Consider the following 25,278-nt stretch of genomic DNA (forward strand, 5'->3'; position numbering starts at 1 on the left):
TGATTGTACCCCAGCCAATGTTGCCAAAACAAATTATTAACACAAAATGTACCTAAAAACGTATATCAAAACTACAGTCTTATTGTATCATCATGAGACAAATATCTTTCTACGGGACCCAGAAATGCATTTTTTGCTGAAGACATAGCTAGTGATATTGTTGGTTTATGAACTTAAACACCATGGCTGAACTATGTCAAAGGGAAAATGTGAAACAAATATTTACCCTTGAGTTGTAAGCATAATGTACACTTAGGTTGTTGTCTGTATGCTAAGCTACAATATTCTAGCTAAGGTACAGTGCTTTGAGACAGACACGGAGCACAAATGCATCTAAACAACAGTTTATCCCCTTCCTTATTTGGCACGGCGGGACAAGGGGCGCATGTGTTCCCGGCGAGGTTAATTTGCATAGCGCCATTCTGACTTGTCCTTTTTGATTACGTCTTGCTTTAACTCCTGCTGTTTGTTCATTTGGGGGACTGAGGTGGGGCGACAATCTTTTATGTTTGATGGCTTTGAAGAATCTTTAATTGATTTGGGTTTAAACAATTGTGAAGGAAGTGATGGAGGGGGAGGCGGGGGCTGCGGGTGGAGGGGGGGGGGTGGGTTACTGGTGGTCTAGTCCATTGGCTAAAACAGCAGTCCATGAAATATGTCAGCATAAAAAATGATTATTAGGTAGTCGGACTAATTCCCAAATGGCACTATTTTCCTTTTATAGTGCACTACATTTGACCTAGGGCTCTGCTCAAATGTAGTGCACTATAAACAAATACAGTGCCATTTAGGATGCATCCAACGTGTTCGATGGTAATGGGATATGAATGTGGGTTTGTACGAGGAAGGCTCTGGGTTGGGTTTAGGAGATTGGTTAATTGAAGCTGGCTGTGTGTGTGATAGTTGATTACCCCCTAGGGATCACTAACTCCAGGGAAACTCACGCAAGGTTTCTGTCCTTACAGATTAGCTTTCATACACACACAAACTGGCTCACACTCACTCACACAGGAATGCACAAGCACACACACACATGCACACACACACCAGTGGAGGCTGGTGGGAGGAGCTATAGGAGGATGGGCTCATTGTAATGGCTGGAATGGAATAAATGTAACGGTATCAAACACAAACATGTGGAAACCACGTTTGACTCGGTTCCATGAATTCCATACCAGCCATTACAAGGATCCCTCCAATAGCTCCTCCCATCAGCCTCATACACATACACACACAAACAAACTGAAACACACACACACACTAAGAGGCTGTGACGGTGCAAAGAACTATTTTGGAGGCCTATGAATTTATGGGACGGTGGGAATCCATTCTTTAACGACAATGTTCAGGCAGGTGGGAGATTAGAACATGCCATGATTTCCTGATTTGTGTGTGTGTTTAGCATGTGTGTGTCTGTCCCAGACATTTGTGTATGAACAGCTATACAATATATATCATGTATATCATGATATACAATATATATCAATGTATATCATCCCTACAGGATTTCCTGGTGATTTCTTGGGATATTTGCATAAAAAAATGCTTGATTTTTTGGCAATTCTGACTAGGGTTGCAAAGGTACTGGTAATATACCAAAGTCCCGGGAATCTTCAGTAAATGTGTTAATTAACAAAAAATCTATGGCAATCTATTGTAAATTTGGTAATTTATACTCTAATAAATTTAGCAAAAAAAAATCAGATATAGTATTCATTTTTTATATCTGTGTCCATATTGTCCATGAGCTTCTAGTAGATAGACCATATGGTTAATGAGAAAATAGCCTAATTAATGAAAAAAGCATTTAAGCATTATTTTCAATTAGCTCTGCAACTCTTCCAAATATTGACTTTTATTCACAACTGCCACCAGTTTGACACCAAAACATTGACAACAAGTACATATTAACATGTAATAATAAAGGATTTATTAGTAACTGAAAGGTTGCAAGATCAAATCTCTGAGCTGACAAGGTACAAAATCTGTTGTTCTGCCCCGAACAAGGCAGTTAACCCACTGTTCCTAGGCCGTAATTGAAAATAAGAATTTGTTCTTAACTGACTTGCCTAGTAAAATTACAAAAATGAAACACCAAAGGTATTCACTAAGTTGATGGTTTATAATTAGGATAATGCTTTTTTATTTTAAAATCATCTTATTTAATTATGTCATATATTTTACATTGATAAGGCCACACAGAGGGCCAGAGCTAATTACAGACACCTGTAAAAATCTAAAGTACCCAAAAGGGCCACTAGAAGTCTTCTGATAGATTACAGAAAATCCTTGAAAGATACCAAAATTCTGGCAGTTTACTGGTAAACTTAGAAAGTTTGCAAACCTATATCTCCCTTTGCAACCCTATATCTGACATTTTGCATGGCAATATGCCTTGATTTTGTCAAATTTGTCCTGAAAATGCTCTGACAAGGGAAAATGTTTGTTGATGTGTGGCTTGATTGAACCATATTATGCAGTAAATGTGCAGTGATTGGTTGAAATTGTGAGTTCTATTTTTGTACTGTGGTGATGTGTCAGTTTAATTTGATAACTTCTACGGGCTAGGGGGCAGTATTGAGAATTTTGAAAAAAATATGTGCCCATTTTTAACTGCCTCCTACACCAACTCAGAAGCTAGGATATGCATATTATTAACAGATTTGGATAGAAAACACTCTGAATTTTCTAAAACTGTTTGAATGGTGTCTGTAAGTATAACAGAATAATGTATGGCAGGCAAGAACCTGAGAAAAATACAACCAGGAAATGAGAATTTTGTGGCTGTACTATTTGAGTCATTGCTAATAGATCACACAGTGACAAAGGATTCATTTCGCACTTCCTACGGCTTCCACTAGATGTTTAACGATCTTTATAAAGTTGTTTGAAGCGTCTATGATGAACTGAGACCGGATGACAAGGAAGAGAAGTTGACGTCCCTGGGATGTCGTCGCTTCATTATTGCGCGCATTTGCGCGTTCATGTGAGTTCATGTGAGGTGAGACATTTTCAAAACGTTTTTCAAGACACAGGAGAGGTCGGGTTGAAATATTACTGATGTTTCACGTTAAAAATGGCCCTGAAGATTGATGCTAAACAACGTTTGACATGTTTGAACGAACGTAAATAGATTTTTTTTGTTACTTTTCGTCGTGACTTTCCCCCCCCCGCCCTACTTTTGAGGAGCCTACTGAACGCTAACAACATGGAACAACTTGGAGTTATTTGGACATAAATTATGAACTTTGTCGAAAGAAACCACATTTGTTGTGGACCTGGGATACCTGGAAGTGCCTTCTGATGAAGATAATCAAAGGTAAGGGATTATTTACAATATTATTATTGATATTAGATGGTTACAAGATGGTGCTAACCTGTATATTCTAGCCTATTGTTCTTAGCTTAGCACCCCGTTTATTGCAAAGTGTGATTTCCCAGTAAAGTTATTTTGAAATCTGGCAATGCGGTAGCATTTACGAGATGTTAATCTATAATTCTTTGAATGACAATATTAGAATTTACCAATGTTTTCGAAAAGTAATTTTGTAAATTGTAACGCTGATTCACCGGAAACATTTGAGGGAAACAAAATTCTGAATTTCACCGCTACTGTAAAATGCTGTTTTTGGATATAAATATGAACTTGATGGAACAAAAAATGCATGTATTGTATAACATAATGTCCTAGGAGTGTCATCTGATGAAGATTGTCAAAGGTTAGTGCATAATTTTAGCTGGTTTTCTGCTTTTGGTGACGCCTGTCTTTGAATTGACAAAACATTACACACAGCTATTTTCAATGTACTCTCCTAACATAACCTAACTTTATGCTTTCGCCGTAAAGCCTCTTTGAAATCGGACAATGTGGTTGGATTTAGGAGATGTTTATCTTTCAAATGGTGAAAAATAGTTGATTTTTGAGAAATTGAAATTATTAGATTCTTGCAGTTTTGAATTTCCCGCCATGGTCTCTTGACAATAAATCCCAATACCGGGATCAGGTCCTCAACAGGATAATATTGACATGATTTGCCAACTCTGGTCTCTTGGCCCTCCCACCCCTACGGCAGGGCACCTCCTGCTCAGCCCAGTCAAAGCTCTTCTCTGTCCTGGGACCCCAATGGAACCAGCTTCCCCCTGAAGCTAGGACAGCAGAGTCCCTGCCCATCTTCCAAAAAACACAACCCTACCTCTTCAAAGAGTATCTTAAATAATCCCACAATACCCACTCCTAACACCCACACTTGACTCCCCGCCACTAGCTCTGACTTTGCTGATAGCTACTTTGAGGAAAAATGTACTTACTATGACTGAGACATTTGATTGTCCCACCTACCTATCTTAAGATGAATGCACTTACTGTAAGTTGCCCTGGATAAGAGTTTCTGCTAAATTACAAAAATGTAAAATGTAAATGTAATGATTTGACTGCTTTATGCGGAAGTAGTGCATTGATTGGTCAAATTTGCAAGGCCTTGCATAATATGCATGGATTTGTTGATTTTACCAAAATGCGATCACAGAATTGCGGAATCCTGGAGGAAGAATAAGCTCCAAAAGTATTGGGACAGTGACAAATGTTTTGTTCTTTTGGCTCTGTACTCCAGCGCTGTTACAAACCTCTTCGTCAGAAGATATGTTGAAATCGCTGTCGGAGAAAGTGGACCAATATGCAGCGGATTGCGTGCTCATCATCTTTTATTTTAAATGTGAACACGAGGAAAAAACCAATAACCAAAACTCACGACAGGAACAGTGTAGCAGGCTAAACAAAAGCAGTGCTAACATACAACTACCCACAAGTGACAAACAAAACACACACCTACTTATAGGACTCCCAATCAGAGGCAACTAGAAACACCTGTCTCCAATTGAGAGTCCAGCAACCAAACCTGCACATAGAAAACTTAATCTAGAACCTACTCCTACTAAAACATACACCACAAAACCCCGGAACACATAAATAACACACCCCTCTAAGCTATACACAAAAAAAAACACCATACAAAACAAACATACCACTGCCACGCCCTGACCAAATAATACAAATAATCCTCTATACTGGTTAGGGCGTGACAGTACCCCCCCCCCCCCCCAAAGGTGCAGACCCCGGATGCACCTTACACAAAACCCAGTAAATACCCCAAAACAAACAGAAAAATCCCCCTAAACTAAAGGGAGGGAAGGGAGGGTGGCTGCCGTCAACGACGGCACCTGTGCTACAACCCCCCTCCCCAACCCACCTATATTGGAGGCGGCTCCGGCTCAGGCCTACTGCCCTCCAGACTGCAGACAGACTTGCTCCGTTTCGGGCCGTAGGCAGACTCCCCTTGTTCCGGATCGTAGGCAGAGCTCTTCCGTTCCACACTAGGCAGACTCATTCGATACACAGTTAATCATTTTTATTTTCGGATCGTAGGTTGACTGACCCGGTTCTGGGTCACAGGCAGATTCCCTCAGTCCCGGGTCGCAGGCCGACCCCCTCGGTTCCGGGTCACAGGCAGACCCCTTCGGTTCCGGGTCGCAGGCAGACTCCTTCGGTTCCGGGTCGCAGGCAGACTCCTTCGGTTCCGGGTCGCAGGCACACTCCCTCGGTTCCGGGTCGCAGGCAGACTCCCTCGGTTCCGGATCGCAGGCAGTCTCCCTCGGTTCCGGGTTGCAAGCAGTCTCTCTCGGTTCCGGACTAGACACTGTTGCCGGATACTCTGGACTGTACACTGGTGCCGGATACTCTGGACTGCACACTGGTGCCGGATACTCTGGACTGCACACTGGTGCCGGGCTCTTGAGGCTGGGCTGACGCACTGGAAGCCTGATGCGTGGTACTGGTACTGGATGTGCCAGTCTGGAGATACGCACCTCAGGGCTAGTGCGGGGAGCGGGAACAGGCCGAGTCGGACTGGGCTGGCGCACTGGAAGCCTGATGCGTGGTGCTGGTACTGGATGTGCCAGTCTGGGGACACGCACCCCAGGGCTAGTGCGAGGAGCGGGAACAGGCTGAACAGGACTAGGCTGATTACTGGGAAGCTTGGTCCAGGTTGCTGGTACTGGTCGTGCCAGACTGGAGGTATTCACTTCCGGGATAGCACGAGAGGCAGGAACCGGAAAGACTGGGCCATGGAGGCGCACAGGTGGCCTAGACCTCACCGCCTGCACAACCCGTCCTAGCAGCCCTGTACAAGCGGGGTGCTGGTATAGGGCGAACTGGGCTGTGCAGGGGCCTGATGGTTGCCGTACGTAGAGCGGGCGTAGGGTAGCCTGGTCCTAGGAGGCGTACCGGCGACCAGACTCGCTGCGCAGGCATCCTCCTACCAGGCTGGATGCCCACTCTAGCACGGCATCTGCGAGGGGCTGGAATGGTGCGCACCGGACTGTGCGTGCGTATGGGCGAGATAGTCCGCACCTCAGCGAAACACGGCGCTCACCACCTCATACGCTCCTCCATGTACTCACGGGTAGCTGGCTTAGCTGGCTTAAATCAGGAGTGGCTTCGGGACAAGTCTCTGATTGTCCTTGAGTGGCCCAGCCAGAGCCCAGACTTGAACCCAATCAAACATCTCTGGAGAGACCTGAAAATTGCTGTGCAGCAACGCTCCCCATCCAACCTGACAGAGCTTGAGAGGATCTTCAGAGAAGAATGGGAGAAACTTCCCAAATACAGGTGTGCAAAACTTGTAGCGTCATACCCAAAAAGACTCAATGATGTAATTGCTGCCAAAGGTGCTTCAACAAAGTACTGAGTAAAGGGTCTGAATACTTGTGTAAATGTGAAATTTCAGTTTTAAATTAGCAAAAAATTCAAAAAACCTGTTTTTGCTTTGTCATTATGGGGTTAGGGTTAGGGCTAGAATATGGCTATAACAAAATGTGGAAAAGTCAAGGCATCAGAATACTTTCCGAAGGAACTTTATGATTGGCCAACAACAAGCTACACGCGCCACGCTCTTCTCTCTTGAAAAGCAAGAACAGCTGCATAAATTATATAATGTCTCTCTCTGTCTCTACTGCAGCAATCGCGTTCAGATCTGTACATGCCATTCCGGACAAGTCGGTTAAAATTACACATACCCGAGACAATCATATTGCTCTTCAACCGATCGCTGCCCGCACCTGCCCTCCCGTCCAGCATCACTACTCTGGACGGTTCTGACTTAGAATATGTGGACAACTACAAATACCTAGGTCTCTGGTTAGACTGTAAACTCTCCTTCCAGACTCACATCAAACATCTCCAATCCAAAATTAAATCTAGAATTGGCTTCCTTTTTCGCAACAAAGCATCCTTCACTCATGCTGCCAAACATACCCTCGTAAAACTGACCATCCTACCGATCCTCGACTTCGGTGATGTCATTTACAAAATAGCCTCCAACACTCTACTCAACAAATTGGATGCAACAAATTGGATGCAGTCTGCCATCCGTTTTGTCACCAAAGCCCCATATACTACCCACCACTGCGACCTATATGCTCTCGTTGGCTGGCCCTCGCTTCATACTCATCGCCAAACCCACTGGCTCCAGGTCATCTACAAGACCCTGCTAGGTAAAGCCCCACCTTATCTCAGCTCGCTGGTCACCATAGCAACACCCACCCATAGCATGCGCTCCAGCAGGTATATCTCACTGGTCACCCCCAAAGCCAATTCCTCCTTCGGCCGCCTCTCCTTCCAGTTCTCTGCTGCCAATGACTGGAACGAACTACAAAAATCACTGAAACTGGAGACACTTATCTCCCTCACAAGCTTTAACCACCAGCTGTCAGAGAAGCTCACAGATCACTGCACCTGTACATAACCCATCTGTAAATAGCCCAAACAACTACCTCATACCCTACTGTATTTATTTATTTATCTTGCTCCTTTGCACCCCAGTATTTCTACTTTGCACATTCATCTACTGCACATCTACCATTCCAGTGTTTAATTGCTATATTGTATTTACTTCGCCTCCATGGCCTATTTATTGCCTTACCTCCCTTATCTCACCTTATTTGCCCACATTGTATATGGACTTGTTTTTCTACTGTATTATTGATTGTATGTTTGTTTACTCCATGTGTAACTCTGTGTTGTTGTATGTGTCGAACTGCTTTGCTTTATCTTGGCCAGGTCCCAGTTGTAAATGAGAACTTGTTCTCAACTTGCCTACCTGGTTAAATAAAGGTGAAAAAATTAAACAATAATAATAAAATATGAGATCCTTCTGAGACCCGTGACATTATTTAGACTTCTGGATTTTTATTTAACCTTTATTTAACTAGGCAAGTCAGTTAAGAACATATTCTTACTTACAATGACGGCCTACCGGGGAACAGTGCCTTGTTCACTGCCTTGTTCAGGGGCACAACGACAGATTTTTACCTTGTCAGCTCGGGGATTCAATCCAGCAACCTTTTGGTTATTGGCCCAACGCTTTAAACACTAGGCTACCTGCCACCCCACGGGTATATGTGGATTCGGACCCGCTTGGGTCCCAGATTGGGTCTCGGGTATATGTGGATCCGTGAAGCCCTCTAGAGTTTGTGTTCCTCCCACAGACACTCACCACTCTCGACCTCCAGCAGGGCCTTGGTGAGGATGCTCCCAGCTACAGAGATAGCCTGACAGATGTAGTATCCCGAGTCCTCACTGTGGACGTCTGTGATGGTCAGCTCCCCGCTCAGAGACACAGAGAACCGGCCCGACTGGGCAGCTTCCTGGATGGGGAACAGCAGGATCTGGGGAGGCAGGAAATGACTCAACACACTGTCACATAACAAGTAGGCTGAAACCAGTCAGCACAAGGGGACAAAACTTCACAACAACTGTTGTCACACAACAGGTAAAGCATATCATAACACCACATTATTTTGAACGTAATTTGGTTCTCAATTAACTACCCTGATAGAAATTGGCTGTGTAAAACTGAATAGTATTTTGCCAGTGGGATTTTGAAAGTGTGAAGCAGTGGATACACTTAAGATAATTCAGCCATCTGAAAGGCCACATGAAAGAGAGAGAGAGAGAGAGAATGTCTGTGTGTGCATGCATGTCTGTTTGCTAAATGCATGCAGTGTATGTGTGTGTGGTTTTCGTCGCCTCTAATGTGTATGTGTATATTTGGGGGGGGGGGGGGGGGGGGGGGGGTGCAAGGTTGCGGTGCTCTTTGTCTCTGTTCTCTAAGAGGCTTAAAGCTGGTTGGTGGACAGCCCATGGTTAGAGGTAAAAGATGAAGGGATAATCGTGTGTGCGTGAGAGGCAGAGAAAGAGTGAAAAAGGGAGAGGGCCACAGTCGCGCTTAGGGATAGAGAGAGGGAGGAGACAGGCACAGAGGGATAGAGGGAGGGATAGAGGGAGAAGATGGGCACAGAGGGAGGGAAAAAATAGAGGGAAAGGGCAAAGAAGAGGGAGAAAAGAGAGGGCCACAGGGGCACAAAGGGAGAGCTAGAGGGAGGGAAAGAGGGAGGAGAGCGGCGCAGAGGGATAGAGGAAGGTATAGTGGGAATAGTTAGTTAAACCAAAGAGAAGCCCACTGTTGTGCTATTTAGAGCCAGGCAGTTTGGTGTTATCTAACACAGCCATGGCAGGACTACAAATGGGTTCTCTCTCTCTCTCTGCATCTCCAACTCCCACATACAATCCTTCGCTCTCTACATCAACTTCTCATTCCTCTCCCCTCTTTTACATTAGCATCTATCCATTTCTATCTTCCCTTTTCTGTTTCTACCTCTCCCTCTACCCACTATACCAACCACTCTCTCCCTCTATCCACCTTCTCTTCATATCTCTCTCCCCCCCCCTCCCCCCCACCCCACCCTCCTTCTGTCCCTGAGAGTGATGCTACAGGCTCCCACGCACACACTCCCACCAGGCCTTTCAGCATGCTGCCGCAGACTGTGATGCTTCACAGAGTTCTCTGGATTCTCACAGTGACACGCACGCACGCAGAGACATACACATACTTATTTTCTATTTTGCCTAAGGAGCCTATATACTCCTGGTGAGATCTGCTCTAAAATGAGAAGTATATTGCACATTTACACCATAGACTAACACCAGGGTTCACCTCCCACTGCCTCAAAAAGTGTGTGTGCGCTTGAGCACATGCGCGTGTGAGGACAAATTACTAAAGAGGGAGCCAGAGATCAATATAGCCTAACCAGAAGAAAAAAAACTGTTTCCGATTCTGCTCCTCCTGCTTCCCGCTGCTGCTGGCCTGAAGTTCCCAGTAATAGGCTACATCAGTGGTCGGCATCCTTTTCCATTTGGAGTGCCAAGATATCGTACCATTTCTACTGATCTGCATGACAGTTATGATTTTCATATGCACATTTTCATGGAACGGCTGCATTATATTTATAAAAAGGTCTTCCTATCTCAAAGTCAATGTCATGTGATTAATCAAAACTATCTAGATGAAAATGATACAAATCTAAAAGTAACTTCTATTGCCATTGCCAATGTGTAAAAACAGCCTCCATAAAGCCAACAAATAAAGACATTGCAGCCCACAGGTAGAAAATATCCTGATAAAAATAAAAATCCTATAAACCACATTGGCTACGCATGGCCTGTCTGCAAGTAACTTGAAACATTGTATCAACCATTAACTTGGTCAGCCAGAAGCTGGTGCTAACAAACTTGCAACATTGTATCAAATATTCTGGGCCCTCAGAGTTTCCTGTGCCAATGAGCTCCAAACAGACAGACACCGCTGTAGGCTTTTTGTGCAAGGGATAAGACGTAATCAGTTATGCCTATTTTATGACGTTTCAACCCGACCAAAACATGACGTTTTTTTCCATTTCATGCTGAGTGGTTATCGAAAGGAAGAGAGCTGGACAGATTTTTCAAATAGGCTACGTTGAGGAGCTATTGACGGTCTCAATGGATGTGAAAAAATACTGTTTACTTACTGTTTGAGGCAAAGAAAAATGAGTTTGAGAATCTCCACATGGTGAGTTAAGACAATCAGAAATAGTATCAGAAATAGTATCAGATCCCCAAATGGGCACATTTATAGGCCTACATTTCCGAGCAGGCCAGGTAGCCTAGGCCTAGTTCTATACGTAATTAAGTATGTGTCCTTACTCAAGATTGACAGGAGAGCTCCAAACAAAAGACAATGAATACATTGACAACTTGTAAATGGAATGAAATAAACATGTGTAGCCTAGGTTGTGCGCTCTACAAACAACGTGTCCACTTCTACATTGACATCGGTAACACTGTAATGCATTCAATATATCATTATTATTACCAGAAAATACCATAACCAAACAAGTGTAGATTAGAAGTTATGGGAATTAACGGTAAATGTACTGCTGGTGATACTGGTGTTGTAAGGGGCTTATTACAGTTGTATTCCAGCCACTAGGGAGTATTCGGGTGAAGCTCATGGGAAATAAAGCAAAACAGTTTATGTGGACTGGGGGAGAGGAAGAAAAACGATTTTATTTTAAATGCTCTAAACTGCTGTTACATCGTGTTGACATGATCAAGTAAACAGTATCTTTCGCGCTGGAGTTTACATTATAAACTCATAGAAAGGATAACACATTTATTACCCTTTCTATGAGCTTATAATATACGCTACCGTTCAAAAGTTTGGGGTCACTTAGACATTTCCTTGTTTTTTAAAGAAAAGCACATTTTTTGTCCATTAAAATAACATGAAATTGATCAGAAATACAGTGTAGACATTGTTAATGTTGTAAATGACTATTGTAGCTGGAAACGGGCTGTCACGACTTCCACCGAAGTCGGTCCCTCTCCTTGTTCGGGCGGTGTTCGGCGGTCGACGTCACCGGCCTTCTAGCCATCGCCGATCCACTTTTCATTTTCCATTTGTTTTGTCTTTGTTTTACACACCTGGTTTCAATTCCCCAATTGCATGTTCATTCTTTAACCCTCTGTTTTCACCCTGGTTTTTGTGCGTGTTTGTTTTATGTATTTCGGTCCTTTTGTGTGGGCTTGGTATTTCTACATGTACTTGGTACTCATCTCTGCTGTCCTGCGCCTGACTCCTCTGCACCAGCTACACCCACACCTTTACACGGGCTGATTTTTCATGGAATATCTACATAGGCGTACAGAGGCCCATTATCAGCAGCCATCACTCCTGTGTTCCAATGGCACGTTGTATTAGCTAATCCAAGTTTATTATTTTAAAAGGCTAATTGATCATTAGAAAACCCTTTTGCAATTACGTTAGCACAGCTGAAAACTGTTGTTCTGATTAAAGAAGCAATACAACTGACCTTCTTTAGACTTGTTGAGTATCTGGAGCATCAGCATTTGTGGGTTCGATTACAGGCTCAAAATGGCCAGAAACAAGAACTTTCTTCTGAAACTCGTCAGTCTGTTATTGTTCTGAGAAATGACAGCTATTCCATGTGCGAAATTGCCAAGAAACTGAAGATCTCGTACAACGCTGTGTTCTACTCCCTTCACAGAACAGCGCAAACTGGCTCTAACCAGAATAGAAAGAGGAGTGGAAGGCCCCGGTGCACAACTGAGCAAGAGGACAAGTACATTCGAGTGTCTAGTTTGAGAAACAGACGCCTCACAAGTCCTCAACTGGCAGCTTCATTAAATAGTACCCGCAAAACACCAGTCTCAACATCAGTGAACAGTGAAGAAGCGACTATGGGATACTGGCCTTCTAGGCAGAGTTCCTCTGTCCAGTGTCTGTGTTATTTTGCCCATCTTAATCTTTCTTTTTTTATTCTTTCTTTGCAACTCTGCCTAGAAGGCTAGCATCCCGGAGTCGTCTCTTCACTGTTGACGTTGAGACTGGTGTTTTGCGGGTACTATTTACAACATTAACAATGTCTACACTGTATTTCTGATCAATTTGATGTTATTTTAATGGACAAAAAATTTGATTTTCTTTAAAAAACAAGGACATTTCTAAGTGACCCCAAACTTTTGAATGGTAGTGTAAACTCCAATTCTTTAATGGGTCACCAATGTTGTATCGGACTGTTAGTTGACTAACTGTAGCCCGTCTGATGCTCTGCACAATTCATGTCAGCCTCCTTTGTCCTCTTTCATCAATGACCCATTTTCGACCAATGGCCTGCCATTGGCATGGCAGCCATTTTGTGCCAGAACCACACTGACTGAACATCAGTTTCCACAGTGAAGTGGTCATATTGGTGTATACAGAAGAACTGTGTTGACCTGCTATAGTATTCTATGGTGGGTGTCTTACCTGGCTGCCTTCTTTCTGCCAGAACACGGCAGGTGGAGGGTTGCCCTTGGTTCCACAGAGGAAGTTTACAGTGCGACCCTGGGCTGTGATCTGGTCCCGGGGCCGAACCACAATCTGAGGGGGCACTGCAGAGAGAGAGAAGAGTATGTTAGGACATCCAAAATATGTTCATGTTGTGTTTCTTTGTGTGTGCACGTGCGTGTGTGCATGCCTGTGTTTGGTGTGCACTTGCTATCCTGTCTTCTTGTGAGTGTGTCTGCAAGCGGTGTGTGTGTCCACCAAGCTGTCACCATTGACACTGTGCATGTGTGGAATGCTTAGAGGCCCACCAGAGCTCACAAACACTATGGACACACACACACACACACCTCTGTTTAGAGTGAATAAAATACAGACCACCACTTTGACAACTCTACCAATCTAACACTTACATAATTTGAAGATGATATATTTCTTTATAAGGATTTAGGGTTCTTTGGCTTTCTGCATGCTCAGTGGTGCATATAGAGGAGCCCACCCTCCCTCTACATCCTAGCCAGTCATGTACACCTTAAACTGTGGAACAAATATGGAGGTCACTTCTTGATCTAGATCCTTGTATTCAGATGTCTTTGAAGGAGGAAAATAATACAATGGGGGTGAGGAGAATGAAACTTCATCCTCATAATCTCACACACACACACACACACACACACACACACACACACACACACACACACGCACACACACACACACACACACACACACACACACACACACACACACACACACACACACACACACACACACACACACACACACACACACACACACACACACACACAGCTTCTTGATTGCCATTGATCACACAACCAGCTATTGTCTATTATTGCAGAGAGACTGAATGTGTAATGATGTCACCTTTGCCCTTGTAGTGCCTAATTGATTTCTCATCTCCCTGGCTGATCCACCTCTCTTATTTCACTTTCACTCTCAATTAGAGAGCAGACAGAGATGAAGGCCAGGGGGTAAAGAGAAGGAGGGGTAGAGAGGAGGGGTAGAGAGAAGGAGAGGGGTAGAGAGAAATGGGGTAGAGAGAAATATGGGTAGAGAGAAGGAGAGGGGGTAGAGAGAAGGAGAGGGGGTAGAGCGAGTGAGTTGGGGGAGTGAGAGGCAGAAAGAGAGAAAGGAAAAGAGTGTTAGAGACAGGTCCTGACGGAGCACATTAATAGTGCCTTTGGGTTGCATCCTATTTATCTCCGTTTTCATTTCCTTTCAATTCATCAAACCAATAGTGGAGCCAGACCCCAGCAATCATTATCGACCCACCTGGAGCAGTTAGTCTAACAGAAAAGCTACCACCTTTGGTTAACTGCCCTGTGTGTATTTTCACTTTAGAGGTGTGTTTATTTCAGGATGGTTGCTCTATTTCTGAATGTGTAGGCCTACCACAAGCTTTCATTTTTCCCTAACGACGCCCCATAGACAAAGCTACCCCTTCTTCCTGTCACCCTCGCTCTTCGCACAGTGGGACGGGTGTGGTCGGCATGTCAACAACCGGATAAATCACCCACAAAATAGACCCCGGGCAGAGGTCGCTGAGGGTCGTGTTCAGGGGTCAAACGAGACGCCACATGCCGACCCCAAAGGTCAACAAGGTAAAATCTGAAACACATCCCCTACTGTCTGTCATTTAGGCTAGGGGCTGTGGGACAGAAGAAGAGCTAGCTAGCTAGCAAACAAAAGTAACACCAGAAAACAACAATCAATGTGTCCCTCTTTCCTGTCTACGTAGCTATCTCTGGGGCATGCGCTCCTATTGATTCAATCCCATTGTCACGGTTGATGAAAGTGTAACAGTTGTTAAAGTACTATGTGAATTTCACCAGGTTCATATATTAATATGTCATGTTGATTTGTTATTATGCATGTCTGCATCGTGGGAGTAGGAGAGTGTGTACTTACGTTTTGCCCTGCGTGCTCGTGCTCAAATCATTTTGATGCACTATGAGAGGTAGGCACGCTTTTTCTGTCGTCTTCAGAAAAGTTTGATTCTTTTAAGCACAAAGTCATACACACAGTGTTTTGTTCATGAATAATGTATATTTAGAGGTTACTCATAAGTGGATGGTATTGTTAAGATGCACTTGTAATTGTACTTTTTAGGATGATGTCAACATTCTGGATTCAACATGTGGTTAATAGCTAGCTAAGGTATTAGCAGGCTATTGTATGTGTGAACGATGGCTAGCTCCTCAAATGATCCCAGTCCCTTGTATTGTGCATCTGTTGTAGAAAGAGGCGACGATTCGCAGAACATATGTGCTCTACAAATGTTTGATTTTCTTTTGGATGTAGGTATGTGGTTTTATCTATGTAAAATGTGTTGATGCATAATAAGGAGAGGCTGTACTAATTTTTGTATTCAAAAATCATTTTGATGCACTATGAGAGAAAGAGGCGACGATTCGCAGAACATATGTGCTCTACAAATGTTTTATTTTCTTTTGGATGCAGATGCAGGATGCAGAGAGTGAATTCTGCTTGATTAAAACTACCTGATCTCCAAAGTCCACGTCTATAGTCTCAATCAACCACACACAATGCAGAGTTACAGCGGTGCAGTACAGCACTGTTTACAAAAGCACTGAAATAGTGCAGAAACACAGCGTAATAACCACATCTTATGCTACCTCACCCTTGGCTTGTGCGCACACACACAAAGACAACATTTTATGATATATCGACTGTCACGTCCTGACCAGTGAGAAGGGTCATTTTGCCATAGTAGAATGGTCAGAGCGTGGCAGGGGGGTTGTTTTGTGTGTTTTGGGGTTGGTTTGTTTCTAGGAGAATTTGTTCTAGTTTTCTGTTTCTATGTTTAATTTTCCTTGTGTGGCCGAGTATGGTTTCCAATCGGAGGCAGGTGTCTTTCCTTGTCTCTGATTGGAAGCCATACTTAGGCAGCCTGTTTTTCTTTAATCCTTTCGACGCCTGTGACATCGACAACAATATCAACAAAACAAATCCAGTCCACACTAGACAAGGGGTTTGATTAAGACAACTTGACTAAGCACAAACCCAGCCAGTTTTAGTGTTTTTTTTACTGGGTCTTTTTCCCCTCCGAAGCTCCATCTTGAGAATAACAATGGCGATGCTTGATTTGAGGAGACACATTCACTCACACATCGCCTATGGCTACAATAAATAATTAGCCATAAAGGGCACAGCGCTACAGAGCTGAGCTTCAGAGGCAGGAAAAATGGAGAAGATTTAATGTTCTCACATGGGATAGCACATTGGGGAACACACTGTAATGGTGGATCTAAAATATACATAACACCAGAATTGAGAAAATGTATCAGATGTGTCATAGGGAAGAAATGAGAAATGCCTTCCGCCTACTACACGTTTTAAGAAACTAAGTTCCATCCTTAAAGCCACAATCCTGATTTGTTTTGTCAGCCAAAGGAATTAGCCACTTGGTTTGGTTTTAAGCTGAGGGATGGGGCTGGAGAAATATATTATTTGATTTATCAACCTTGAAATAAAAATAGATAGATACTTGCTTTGAATTTCAAAAGAGGAGTCCGTTGACTTATTTTAAGTGCCTATTGCAAGTAAGTACACACATAACTGGGGAGACATGCATAAGCGAGTCTATTTTAGCCTGGGGGAGTCCATGACTCTTTCTTTGTGATAAGATATGTAAGGGAGGTCTCTTAGGAAGTAGAGTAGTGGTCAGAAGGAGAGGTAAAGCAGCTGTGTGTGTGTGTGTGTGTGTGTGTGTGTGTGTGTGTGTGTGTGTGTGTGTGTGTGTGTGTGTGTGTGTGTGTGTGTGTGTGTGTGTATACAGATGCATGTTCACAAGGAAGTGTGTGTCTTTGTGTGTATAGTACTTTTCAACTGACTCCTCAGCTCCCACATACTGTGCTTACGTTAGGCTAGATCAGAGTGCAGTTAGTTTCAGTGTTGAAGTTGTATGGAACACAGCAACTCACAGCAGGCCTCTAAATCAAACAGCAGCAGACAGTGTTTACAACAGATGATCTAAAACCATGCACTAAGAGAGAGGAGGCTCTCAAACACACACACTCATCATCATTATTGGCAATCACTTGGGGTCGAGTATGATTGTCCTCCTGATGGGTCCTGCTTGTGGGCCTTCAGATAGCTGAAGAGGCTGAGCCGGGAGCCACATATTTTGGTGCAGTGTGGGCAGGGGTGAATGGTGGTGGTGGATGGTGGTTGGGCCTTATTATGGAAAGTTTCTCCTTTCGAAGTTGCTGCTTGTCCTCTGCGGCATGGCAGAGATCGTCTTCATAATGTGCTACTCCTTCTTGTGCAGTTTTCCTCTATGTCGACCTATCTTTTCGTAGTGTCCTCCCAGCTGGAGATGTTTATGTGGAACTTTTTGAGTTTAGTCTTTAGGTTGTCCTTGTACCGCTTCATTTGTCCTCCAGGAGCCCGCTGTCCTGCGTTTAGTTGTGAATACAGAGTTGGGCATCATGACAACAAGGCCAGTCCATCGTAGCTGGTGTTGAGCAGTGTTGGTGGTAATGCTGCTGATGTTTGCCTCATCAAGGACATTGGTGTTGGTGCGCCTGTCTTCTCAGTTGATCCTCATGATGTTGCGAAGGCATTTTGGTGGTGCGACCCCAGGGACTCTGACTCTCTATTGGTTACACAGACTTTTGGACTCCCATCCTATTCTAACCACTTCTCACCGGCTTTGTATTCATGTTACCTGATAAAATTGCTGTACAATATGATCTTGTTGCCATCTGACGCACATTCAGATAAATAAATTAGCACTGCATAAATCAGCACTGCAGAGCTCTGCCTGTCCTATGGTTCACAGCACCAATCCAGGTGTGTTGGTCATTACTGAGACGTGGTTAAGGAAGAGTGTTTTGAACACTGATGTTAACCTTTCTGGTTATAACCTTTTTCGGCAAGACAGATCTTCCAAAGGTGGGGGAGTGGCAGTCTTTACCAAGGATCACCTTCAGTGCTCGGTTGTATCCACCAAGTCTGTCCCCAAACAATTTGATTTGCTGGTTTTAAGCATTCAATTTTCAAATAGCTATTTTTTGACTGTTGCTGGGTGCTATCGTCCTCCATCAGCACCGGCATCGATAAAGATTTTTAAAAACGGTGGGTGCAATGATGCTGCCTTGCTTAACTCCAGAGTCCATCTTGAAGGGTTCAGTTTCAGCACCACTGTTCCTGAGCACTGAAGCTGTCGTTCTGGTATTCGCAGTACTCTGGTGAATTTGTCAGGGCAGACAATTTTTTTACAGAATCAGCCAGAGGGCATGGCGTTTCACAGAGTCAAAGGCTTTTGTAAGGTCTATAATGGTCATGTACAGTGGTTGCTTTTTCTCCCTTCATTTTTCTAGCAGTTGTGGTGCTGTGAAGATCATTTCAGTGGTGCCTCTGTTTGGACGAAAGCCATACAGAGATTCTGGAATACCTATGTAAGAATGCTGTTCATTGACTACAGCTCAGCCTTCAACACCATAGTGAAGCTCATCATTAAGTTCGGGGCCCTGGGTCTGAACCCTGCCCTGTGCAACTGGGTCCTGGACTTCCTGGCGGGCCGCCCCCCAGGTAGTGAATCCCATCATATATATACAGTTGAAGTCAGAAGTTTACATACACCTTAGCCAAATACATTTGAACTCAGTTTTTCACAATTCCTGACATTTAATCCTAGAAAAATTCCCTGTCTTGGGTCAGTTAGGATCACCACTTTACTTTAAGAATGTGAAATGTCAGAATAATAGTAGAGATAATGATTTCTTTCAGCTTTACTTTGTTTCATCACATTCCCAGTGGGTCAGAAGTTTACATAAACTCAATTAGTATTTGGTAGCGTTGCCTTTAAAACCTGTTGGGGCTAGGGGGCAGTATTGAGAATTTTGAAAAAAATATGTGCCCATTTTTAACTGCCTCCTACACCAACTCAGAAGCTAGGATATGCATATTATTATTTGGATAGAAAACACTCTGCATTTTCTAAAACTGTTTGAATGGTGTCTGTAAGTATAACAGAACTCATATGGCAGTCAAAACCCTGAGACAAATTCTGACAGGAAGTGGATACCTGATGTGTTGAATTACTTTTAAGCCTATGCCATTGAAACACACAGGGATTTATTAATCATTGAGCACTTCCTACGCCATCCACTAGATGTCACCAGTCTTTACAAAGTGGTTTGAGTCTTCTACTGTGAAAACTGACCGAACAAGAGACTTGGAACGTTGGTCATAAGCGGATGGCCAATACTACTCTGGTGTGCGAGTGCATGTTTGGGTACTCTCGTTCCAATACGTTTTAAAAGAGAATGCAATCGTCCGCCTTGAATATTATTGAAGTTCTGATGGAAAAAGGCCCTAATGATTTATGTTATACAACGTTTGACATGTTTGAACGAACGTAAATATTTTTTTTCCCCTCTTTGGTGAAGACAAGTCCGGCGGGCGTCGTTCATGTTTTTGAGTAGCCTACAGGACGCGCTAACAACACGGAGCTTTTTGGACATAAATTATGAGCTTTTTCGAACAAAACTACATTTGTTATGGACCTGGGATTCCTGGAAGTGCCTTCTGATGAAGATAATCAAAGGTAAGGGATTATTTACATAGTATTTTGATTTTAGATGACTCCAAGATGGCGCCTAGTCTGTATCGCAAAGCCTATTTTTCTGGGTGCAGTACTCAGATTATTGCAAAGTGTGATTTCCCAGTAAAGTTATTTTTAAATCTGGCAATGCGGTTGCGTTCACGAGATGTTAATCTATAATTCTTTGAATGACAATATAATAGTTTACCAATGTTTTCGAATAGTAATTATTTAATTTGTTGTGCTGATTGACTGGCGGTGTTGGAGGGAAAATATTTCCTCAACATCAACGCCGTAGTAAAACGCTGTTTTTGGATATAAATATGAACTTGATAGAACAAAAAATGCATGTATTGTCTAACATAATGTCCTAGGAGTGTCATCTGATGAAGATTGTCAAAGGTTAGTGCATAATTTTAGCTGATTTTCTGCTTTTGGTGACGCCTGTCTTTGTATTGACAAAACATTACACACAGCTATTTTCAATGTACTGTCCTAACATAATCTAACTTTATGCTTTCGCAGTAAAGCCTTTTTGAAATCGGACAACGTGGTTAGATTAAGGAGATGTTTATCTGTCAAAGGGTGTAAGATAGTTGTATGTTTGAGAAATTTGAATTATGACATTTAATTGTTTTCAAATTTGGCGCCCTTGATATTTCACCTGCTGTTGATAGGGTGTACTAGGGGTGGGCCTCCTTGCTCGCACATGCTTTTTTAGTTCTGCGCACAAATGTTCTATAGGATTGAGGTTAGGGCTTTGTGATGGCCCCTCCAATACCTTGACGTTGTTTTCCTTAAGCCATTTTGCCACAACTTTGGAAGTATGCTTCGGGTCATCGTCCATTTGGAAGACCCATTTGCAACCAAGCTTTAACTTCCTGACTGATGTCTTGAGATGTTGCTTCAATATACCCACACAATTTCCCTCCTTATGAAGCCATCTATTTTGTAAAGTGCACCAGTCCCTCCTGCAGCAAAGCACCCCAACAACATAATGCTGCCAACCGTGCTTCATTATGGGCAAAAAGTTCTATTTTTGTTTCATCAGACCAGAGGACATTTCTCCAAAAAGTATGTTTTTTTCCCCATGTGCAGTTGCAAACCGTAGTGTGGCTTTTTTATGGCGGTTTTTGAGCAGTGGCTTCTTCCTTGCTGAGCGGCCTTTCAGGTTTTGTCGATATAGGACTCGTTTTACTATGGATATTGATAATTTTGTGCCAGTTTTCTCCAGCATCTTCACAAGGTCCTTTGCTATTGTTCTGGGATTGATTTGCACTTTTCGCACCAAAGTATGTTCATCTCTAGGAGACAGAACGCGTCTCCTTCCTGAGGGGTATGACGGCTGCGTGGTCCCATGGTGTTTATACTTGCGTACTATTGTTTGTACAGATGAACGTGGTACCTTCAGGTGTTTGGAAATTGCTCCCAAGGATGAACCAGACTTGTGGAGGTCTACAAATTTTTTTTCTGAGGTCTTGGCTGATTTCTTTTGATTTTCCCATGATGTCAAGCAAAGAGAGGCACTGAGTTTGAAGGTAGGCCTTGAAATACATCCACAGGTACACCTCCAATTGATTGAAATGATGTCAATTAGCGTACCAGAAGCTTCTAAAGCCATGGCATCATTTTCTGGAATTTTACAAGCTGTTTAAAGGCACAGTCAACTTAGCGTATGTAAACTTCTGACCCACTGGAATTGTGATACAGTGAATTATAAGTGAAATAATCTGTCTGTAAACAATTGTTGGAAAAAATACTTGTGTCATGCACAAAGTAGATGCCCTAACCGACTTGCCAAAACTATAGTTTGTTAACAAGAAATTTGTGGTGGTTGAAAAACGAGTTTTAATGACTCTAACCTAAGTGTATGTAAACTTCCGACTTCAATATATATATACTCCAGACTTCAACATTGCTCTTCCTAATATTTATATATTTCTTAATTCCATTCTTTAACTTTTATCTTATTATTTGATATTTAAGATTCTTCAAAGTAGCCACCGTTTGCCTTGATGATAGCTTTGCGCACTCTTGGCATTCTCTCAACCAGCTTCATGAGGAATGCTTTTCCAAAAGGTCTTGAAGGAGTTCCCACATTTTCTGAGCACTTGTTGGCTGCTTTTCCTTCACTCTGTGGTCCAACTCATCCCAAACCATCTCAGTTGGGTTGAGGTCGGGTGATTGTGGAAGCCAGGTCATCTGATACAGCACTCCATCCCTCTCCTTGGTCAAATAGCCCTTACACAGCCTGGAGGTATGTTTTGGGTCATTGTCCTGTTGAAAATCAAATGATAGTTCCACTAAGCGCAAACCAGATGCAACGGCGTATCGCTGAGGAATGCTGTGGTAGCCATGCTGGTTAAGTGTGCCTTGAATTCTAAATAAATCACAGACAGTGTCACCAGCAATACACCATCACATTTCCTCCTCCATACTTCCCGGTGGAAACCACACATGCGGAGATCATCCGTTCACCTACTCTGCGTCTCACAAAGACAAGGCAGTTGGAACAAAAAAAATATATTTTGGACTCATCAGACCAAAGGACAGATTTCCACCAGTCTAATGTCCATTGCTCTTGTTTCTTGGCCCAAGCAAGTCTCTTCTTCTTATTGGTATTCTTTAGAGGTGGTTTCTTTACAGAAATTCGACCATGAAGGCCTGATTCACGCAGTCTCCTCTGAACAGTTGATGTTGAGATGTGTCTGTTACTTGAACTCTGTGAAGTATTTATTTGGGCTGCAATCTGGGGTGCAGTTAACTCTAATGAACTTATCCTCTGCAGCAGAGGTAACTCTGGATCTTTCTTTCCTGTGGCGGTCCTAATGAGAGCCAGTTTCATCAGAGCGCTTGATGGTTTTTGCGACTGCACTTGAAGAAATGTCAACGTTTTTGAAATGTTCCGCATTGACTGACCTTCATGTTCTAAAGTAATGATGGACTGTTTTTTCTCTTTGCTTATTTGAGCTGTTCTTGCTATAACTTGGACTTGGTCTTTTACCAAATAGGGCTATCTTCTGTATACCAACCCTACCTTCACAACACAACTGATTGGCTAAAATGCATTTAGAAGGAAAGAAATGGTTGAGAGAATGCTATGAGTGTGCAAAGCTGTCATCAAGGCAAAGGGTGGCTACTTGGAAGAATTTCAAATATAAAATATATTTTTATTTGTTTAACACTTTTTTGGTTACTACATGATTTCATATGTGTTATTTCATAGTTTTGATGTCTTCACTATTATTCTACAATGTAGAAAATAGTCAAAATAAAGAAATACCCTTGAATGAGTAGGTGTGTCCAAACTTTTGACTGTTACTGTATGTATTTTAGGAGCACTGGTCCGCCTTCCTTCAGGATTTCTGCTGGAATCCCATCGGGGCCGGTGGCTTTGTTGTTCCTCCTCTTCCTGATGGCATCTTGCACCTCCTGCAGGCTAGGTGGTTCTCCCATGTATTCCTCCTTTGTTGGTCGCTGAGGGACATGATCATTGACCTCTATCTCAACTGTTGTACTTCTGTTGAGGAGCTCCTCAAAGTCTCTGGAATCACCAGTGTCTGCCAGCTGCTGGATCTCCAGGGCCTTTTCTGTCCATCATTTGTGTTTTTACTTCCTTCACCTGGTGTTGGACAACTGTCTTTGCTCTGGTATGAGCTTCTCTTGTGGCCCTGCAGTTGATATTGTTCTGCCAGGCACAGAAGGTTCTCTGCTTGGTGTCAATGAGCTGTTAAATTTCAGAGTCATTCTCATCAAACCAGTTCTTGTGCTTTTTGGTCTTATAGCCGAGGGTGTCCTTGGCGTTAAGGATGGTGGACTTGAGCATGCTCCAGTGTGTTTCAATATCCTTAGGATATTATTCGTGCAGTTCTGCACTTAGAACAGTCTGGAGGTGTTGTCATTTGCTGGCATCACCCAGACTTTTGATGTCAAACCTTGGCCGATTCAGCTTTTTCTGCACCCTCCTTTTCCGCATGAGTCAGATGGACATAGTGGAGCGAATTAGACGATAGTCTGTCCAGGAGTCATCTGTGCTTGTCATTGCTCTTGTGATGTTTATACACACACTCAAACAGACAAACGCAAACAAGCTATCTTACACACACACATACACACAAGAACAGTCAGTTCTCCTTCTCAAGCCGTCTTACATATGCACACACACACGCACAGACACACAGACACAGTAACAAAGCACAGCCGTGTCCTTGGAGAGAGCCTCCTCAGGGGCAGAGAGTGACAGGCAGCTGTCAAAGTCACACAGTGACGCAGACAGACAACAGACAGACACACACACGCGCGCTGGAGTAGACCCACTTGAAATAAAAAGCACCCAAACGCTGTTAATACTGCATCAAAAATGCATTTTAATCTTGAAACTGCTAAAGTTCAATGTACCCTCTAAGAACAATGTTCTGTGCTAAGACATCTTCCTTCAAGATATTTCCCAGAAGAAAAAATTGAAACAGATGTTTATACGAAAACCCTTGCATGTTGATCTAAGTCCACAAAATGTTCTATCCAAATTTTATTTGGAAGATGAAAGTGCATACTGATGTTTTGCTGATAAAATGGATGCCATCTTTTACCTTTATAAAACATTTTTTTTAATAGATGCTGATAGAACAGACCAAATCGCTACCACTCACTCACTCACTCACTCACTCACTCACTCACTCACTCACTCACTCACTCACTCACTCACTCACTCACTCGCATATTTATCCCTCTATTGTCATGCTAATACACAGGGCAGTTTAGGAAATACCACATTGAGATTATGTCATGATTTTATTCGTGCTGCGGGCATGATAAAAAAATATCCTTTGAGATTGTTTGTCTATCCCAGATAGGGCCCCCATAACTGAACTCACCTGTATCATTTCAACAAGTAAACTGAGGTAATATGCAAGTAGCTGATTTACTCCACTGCAACTCCCCTACAGCCTTGGGAGCGGGGAAGGTCGAGAGCCATGCGTCCTCCGAACACCACCCTGCCAAGCCGCACTGCTCGCTTAATCCAGAAGAACCAATGTGTCAGAGGAAACACCGTCCAGCTGGCAGGGACCTGGCCCACCACAAGGAGTCGCTGGAGAGCGATGGAACAAGGAAATCCCAGCCGGCCAACTCCTCCCCTAACCCAGACGACGCTGGACCAATTGTGCACCGCCTCATGGGTCTACCGGTCACGGCCGGCTGTGACACAGCCTGGGATCGAGCCCGGGTCTGTAGTGACGCCTCAAGCACTACAATCCAGTGCCTTAGACGGCTGCGCCACTCGGGAGGCACCCCAATGACCAGTCTGACAGAACTACAGAGTTCCTTGGCTGAGATGGAAGAACCTGCCAGAAGGATAACAGTCGCTACAGCACTTCACCAATCTGGGCTTTATGGGAGAGTGGCCAGACAAAAGCCACTCCTGAGAAAAAGGTACATGAAACATGCCTGGAGTTTGCAAAAGATTCTGTGCTC

At 43.3% G+C, this 25,278-nt stretch overlaps 1 protein-coding gene across 2 annotated transcripts in view; it reads right to left on the reverse strand.

Moving 5' to 3' along the window:
- The window catches only part of robo3 (roundabout, axon guidance receptor, homolog 3 (Drosophila)), a 248,478-nt gene that overhangs the window by 38,801 nt on the left and 184,399 nt on the right, over positions 1 to 25,278 (reverse strand). For both annotated transcript variants that reach the window (XM_029700135.1, XM_029700136.1), the window contains 2 exons: positions 13,200 to 13,324; positions 8,550 to 8,721 (listed from right to left, as the gene is read on the reverse strand). In XM_029700135.1, coding sequence (XP_029555995.1) covers positions 8,550 to 8,721; positions 13,200 to 13,324 — 297 coding nt within the window. The remainder of the gene's footprint in view (positions 1 to 8,549; positions 8,722 to 13,199; positions 13,325 to 25,278) is intronic.

The sequence above is a fragment of the Salmo trutta genome, chromosome 19 (assembly GCF_901001165.1).
Source record: "Salmo trutta chromosome 19, fSalTru1.1, whole genome shotgun sequence".
Lineage (NCBI taxonomy): Eukaryota > Metazoa > Chordata > Actinopteri > Salmoniformes > Salmonidae > Salmo > Salmo trutta.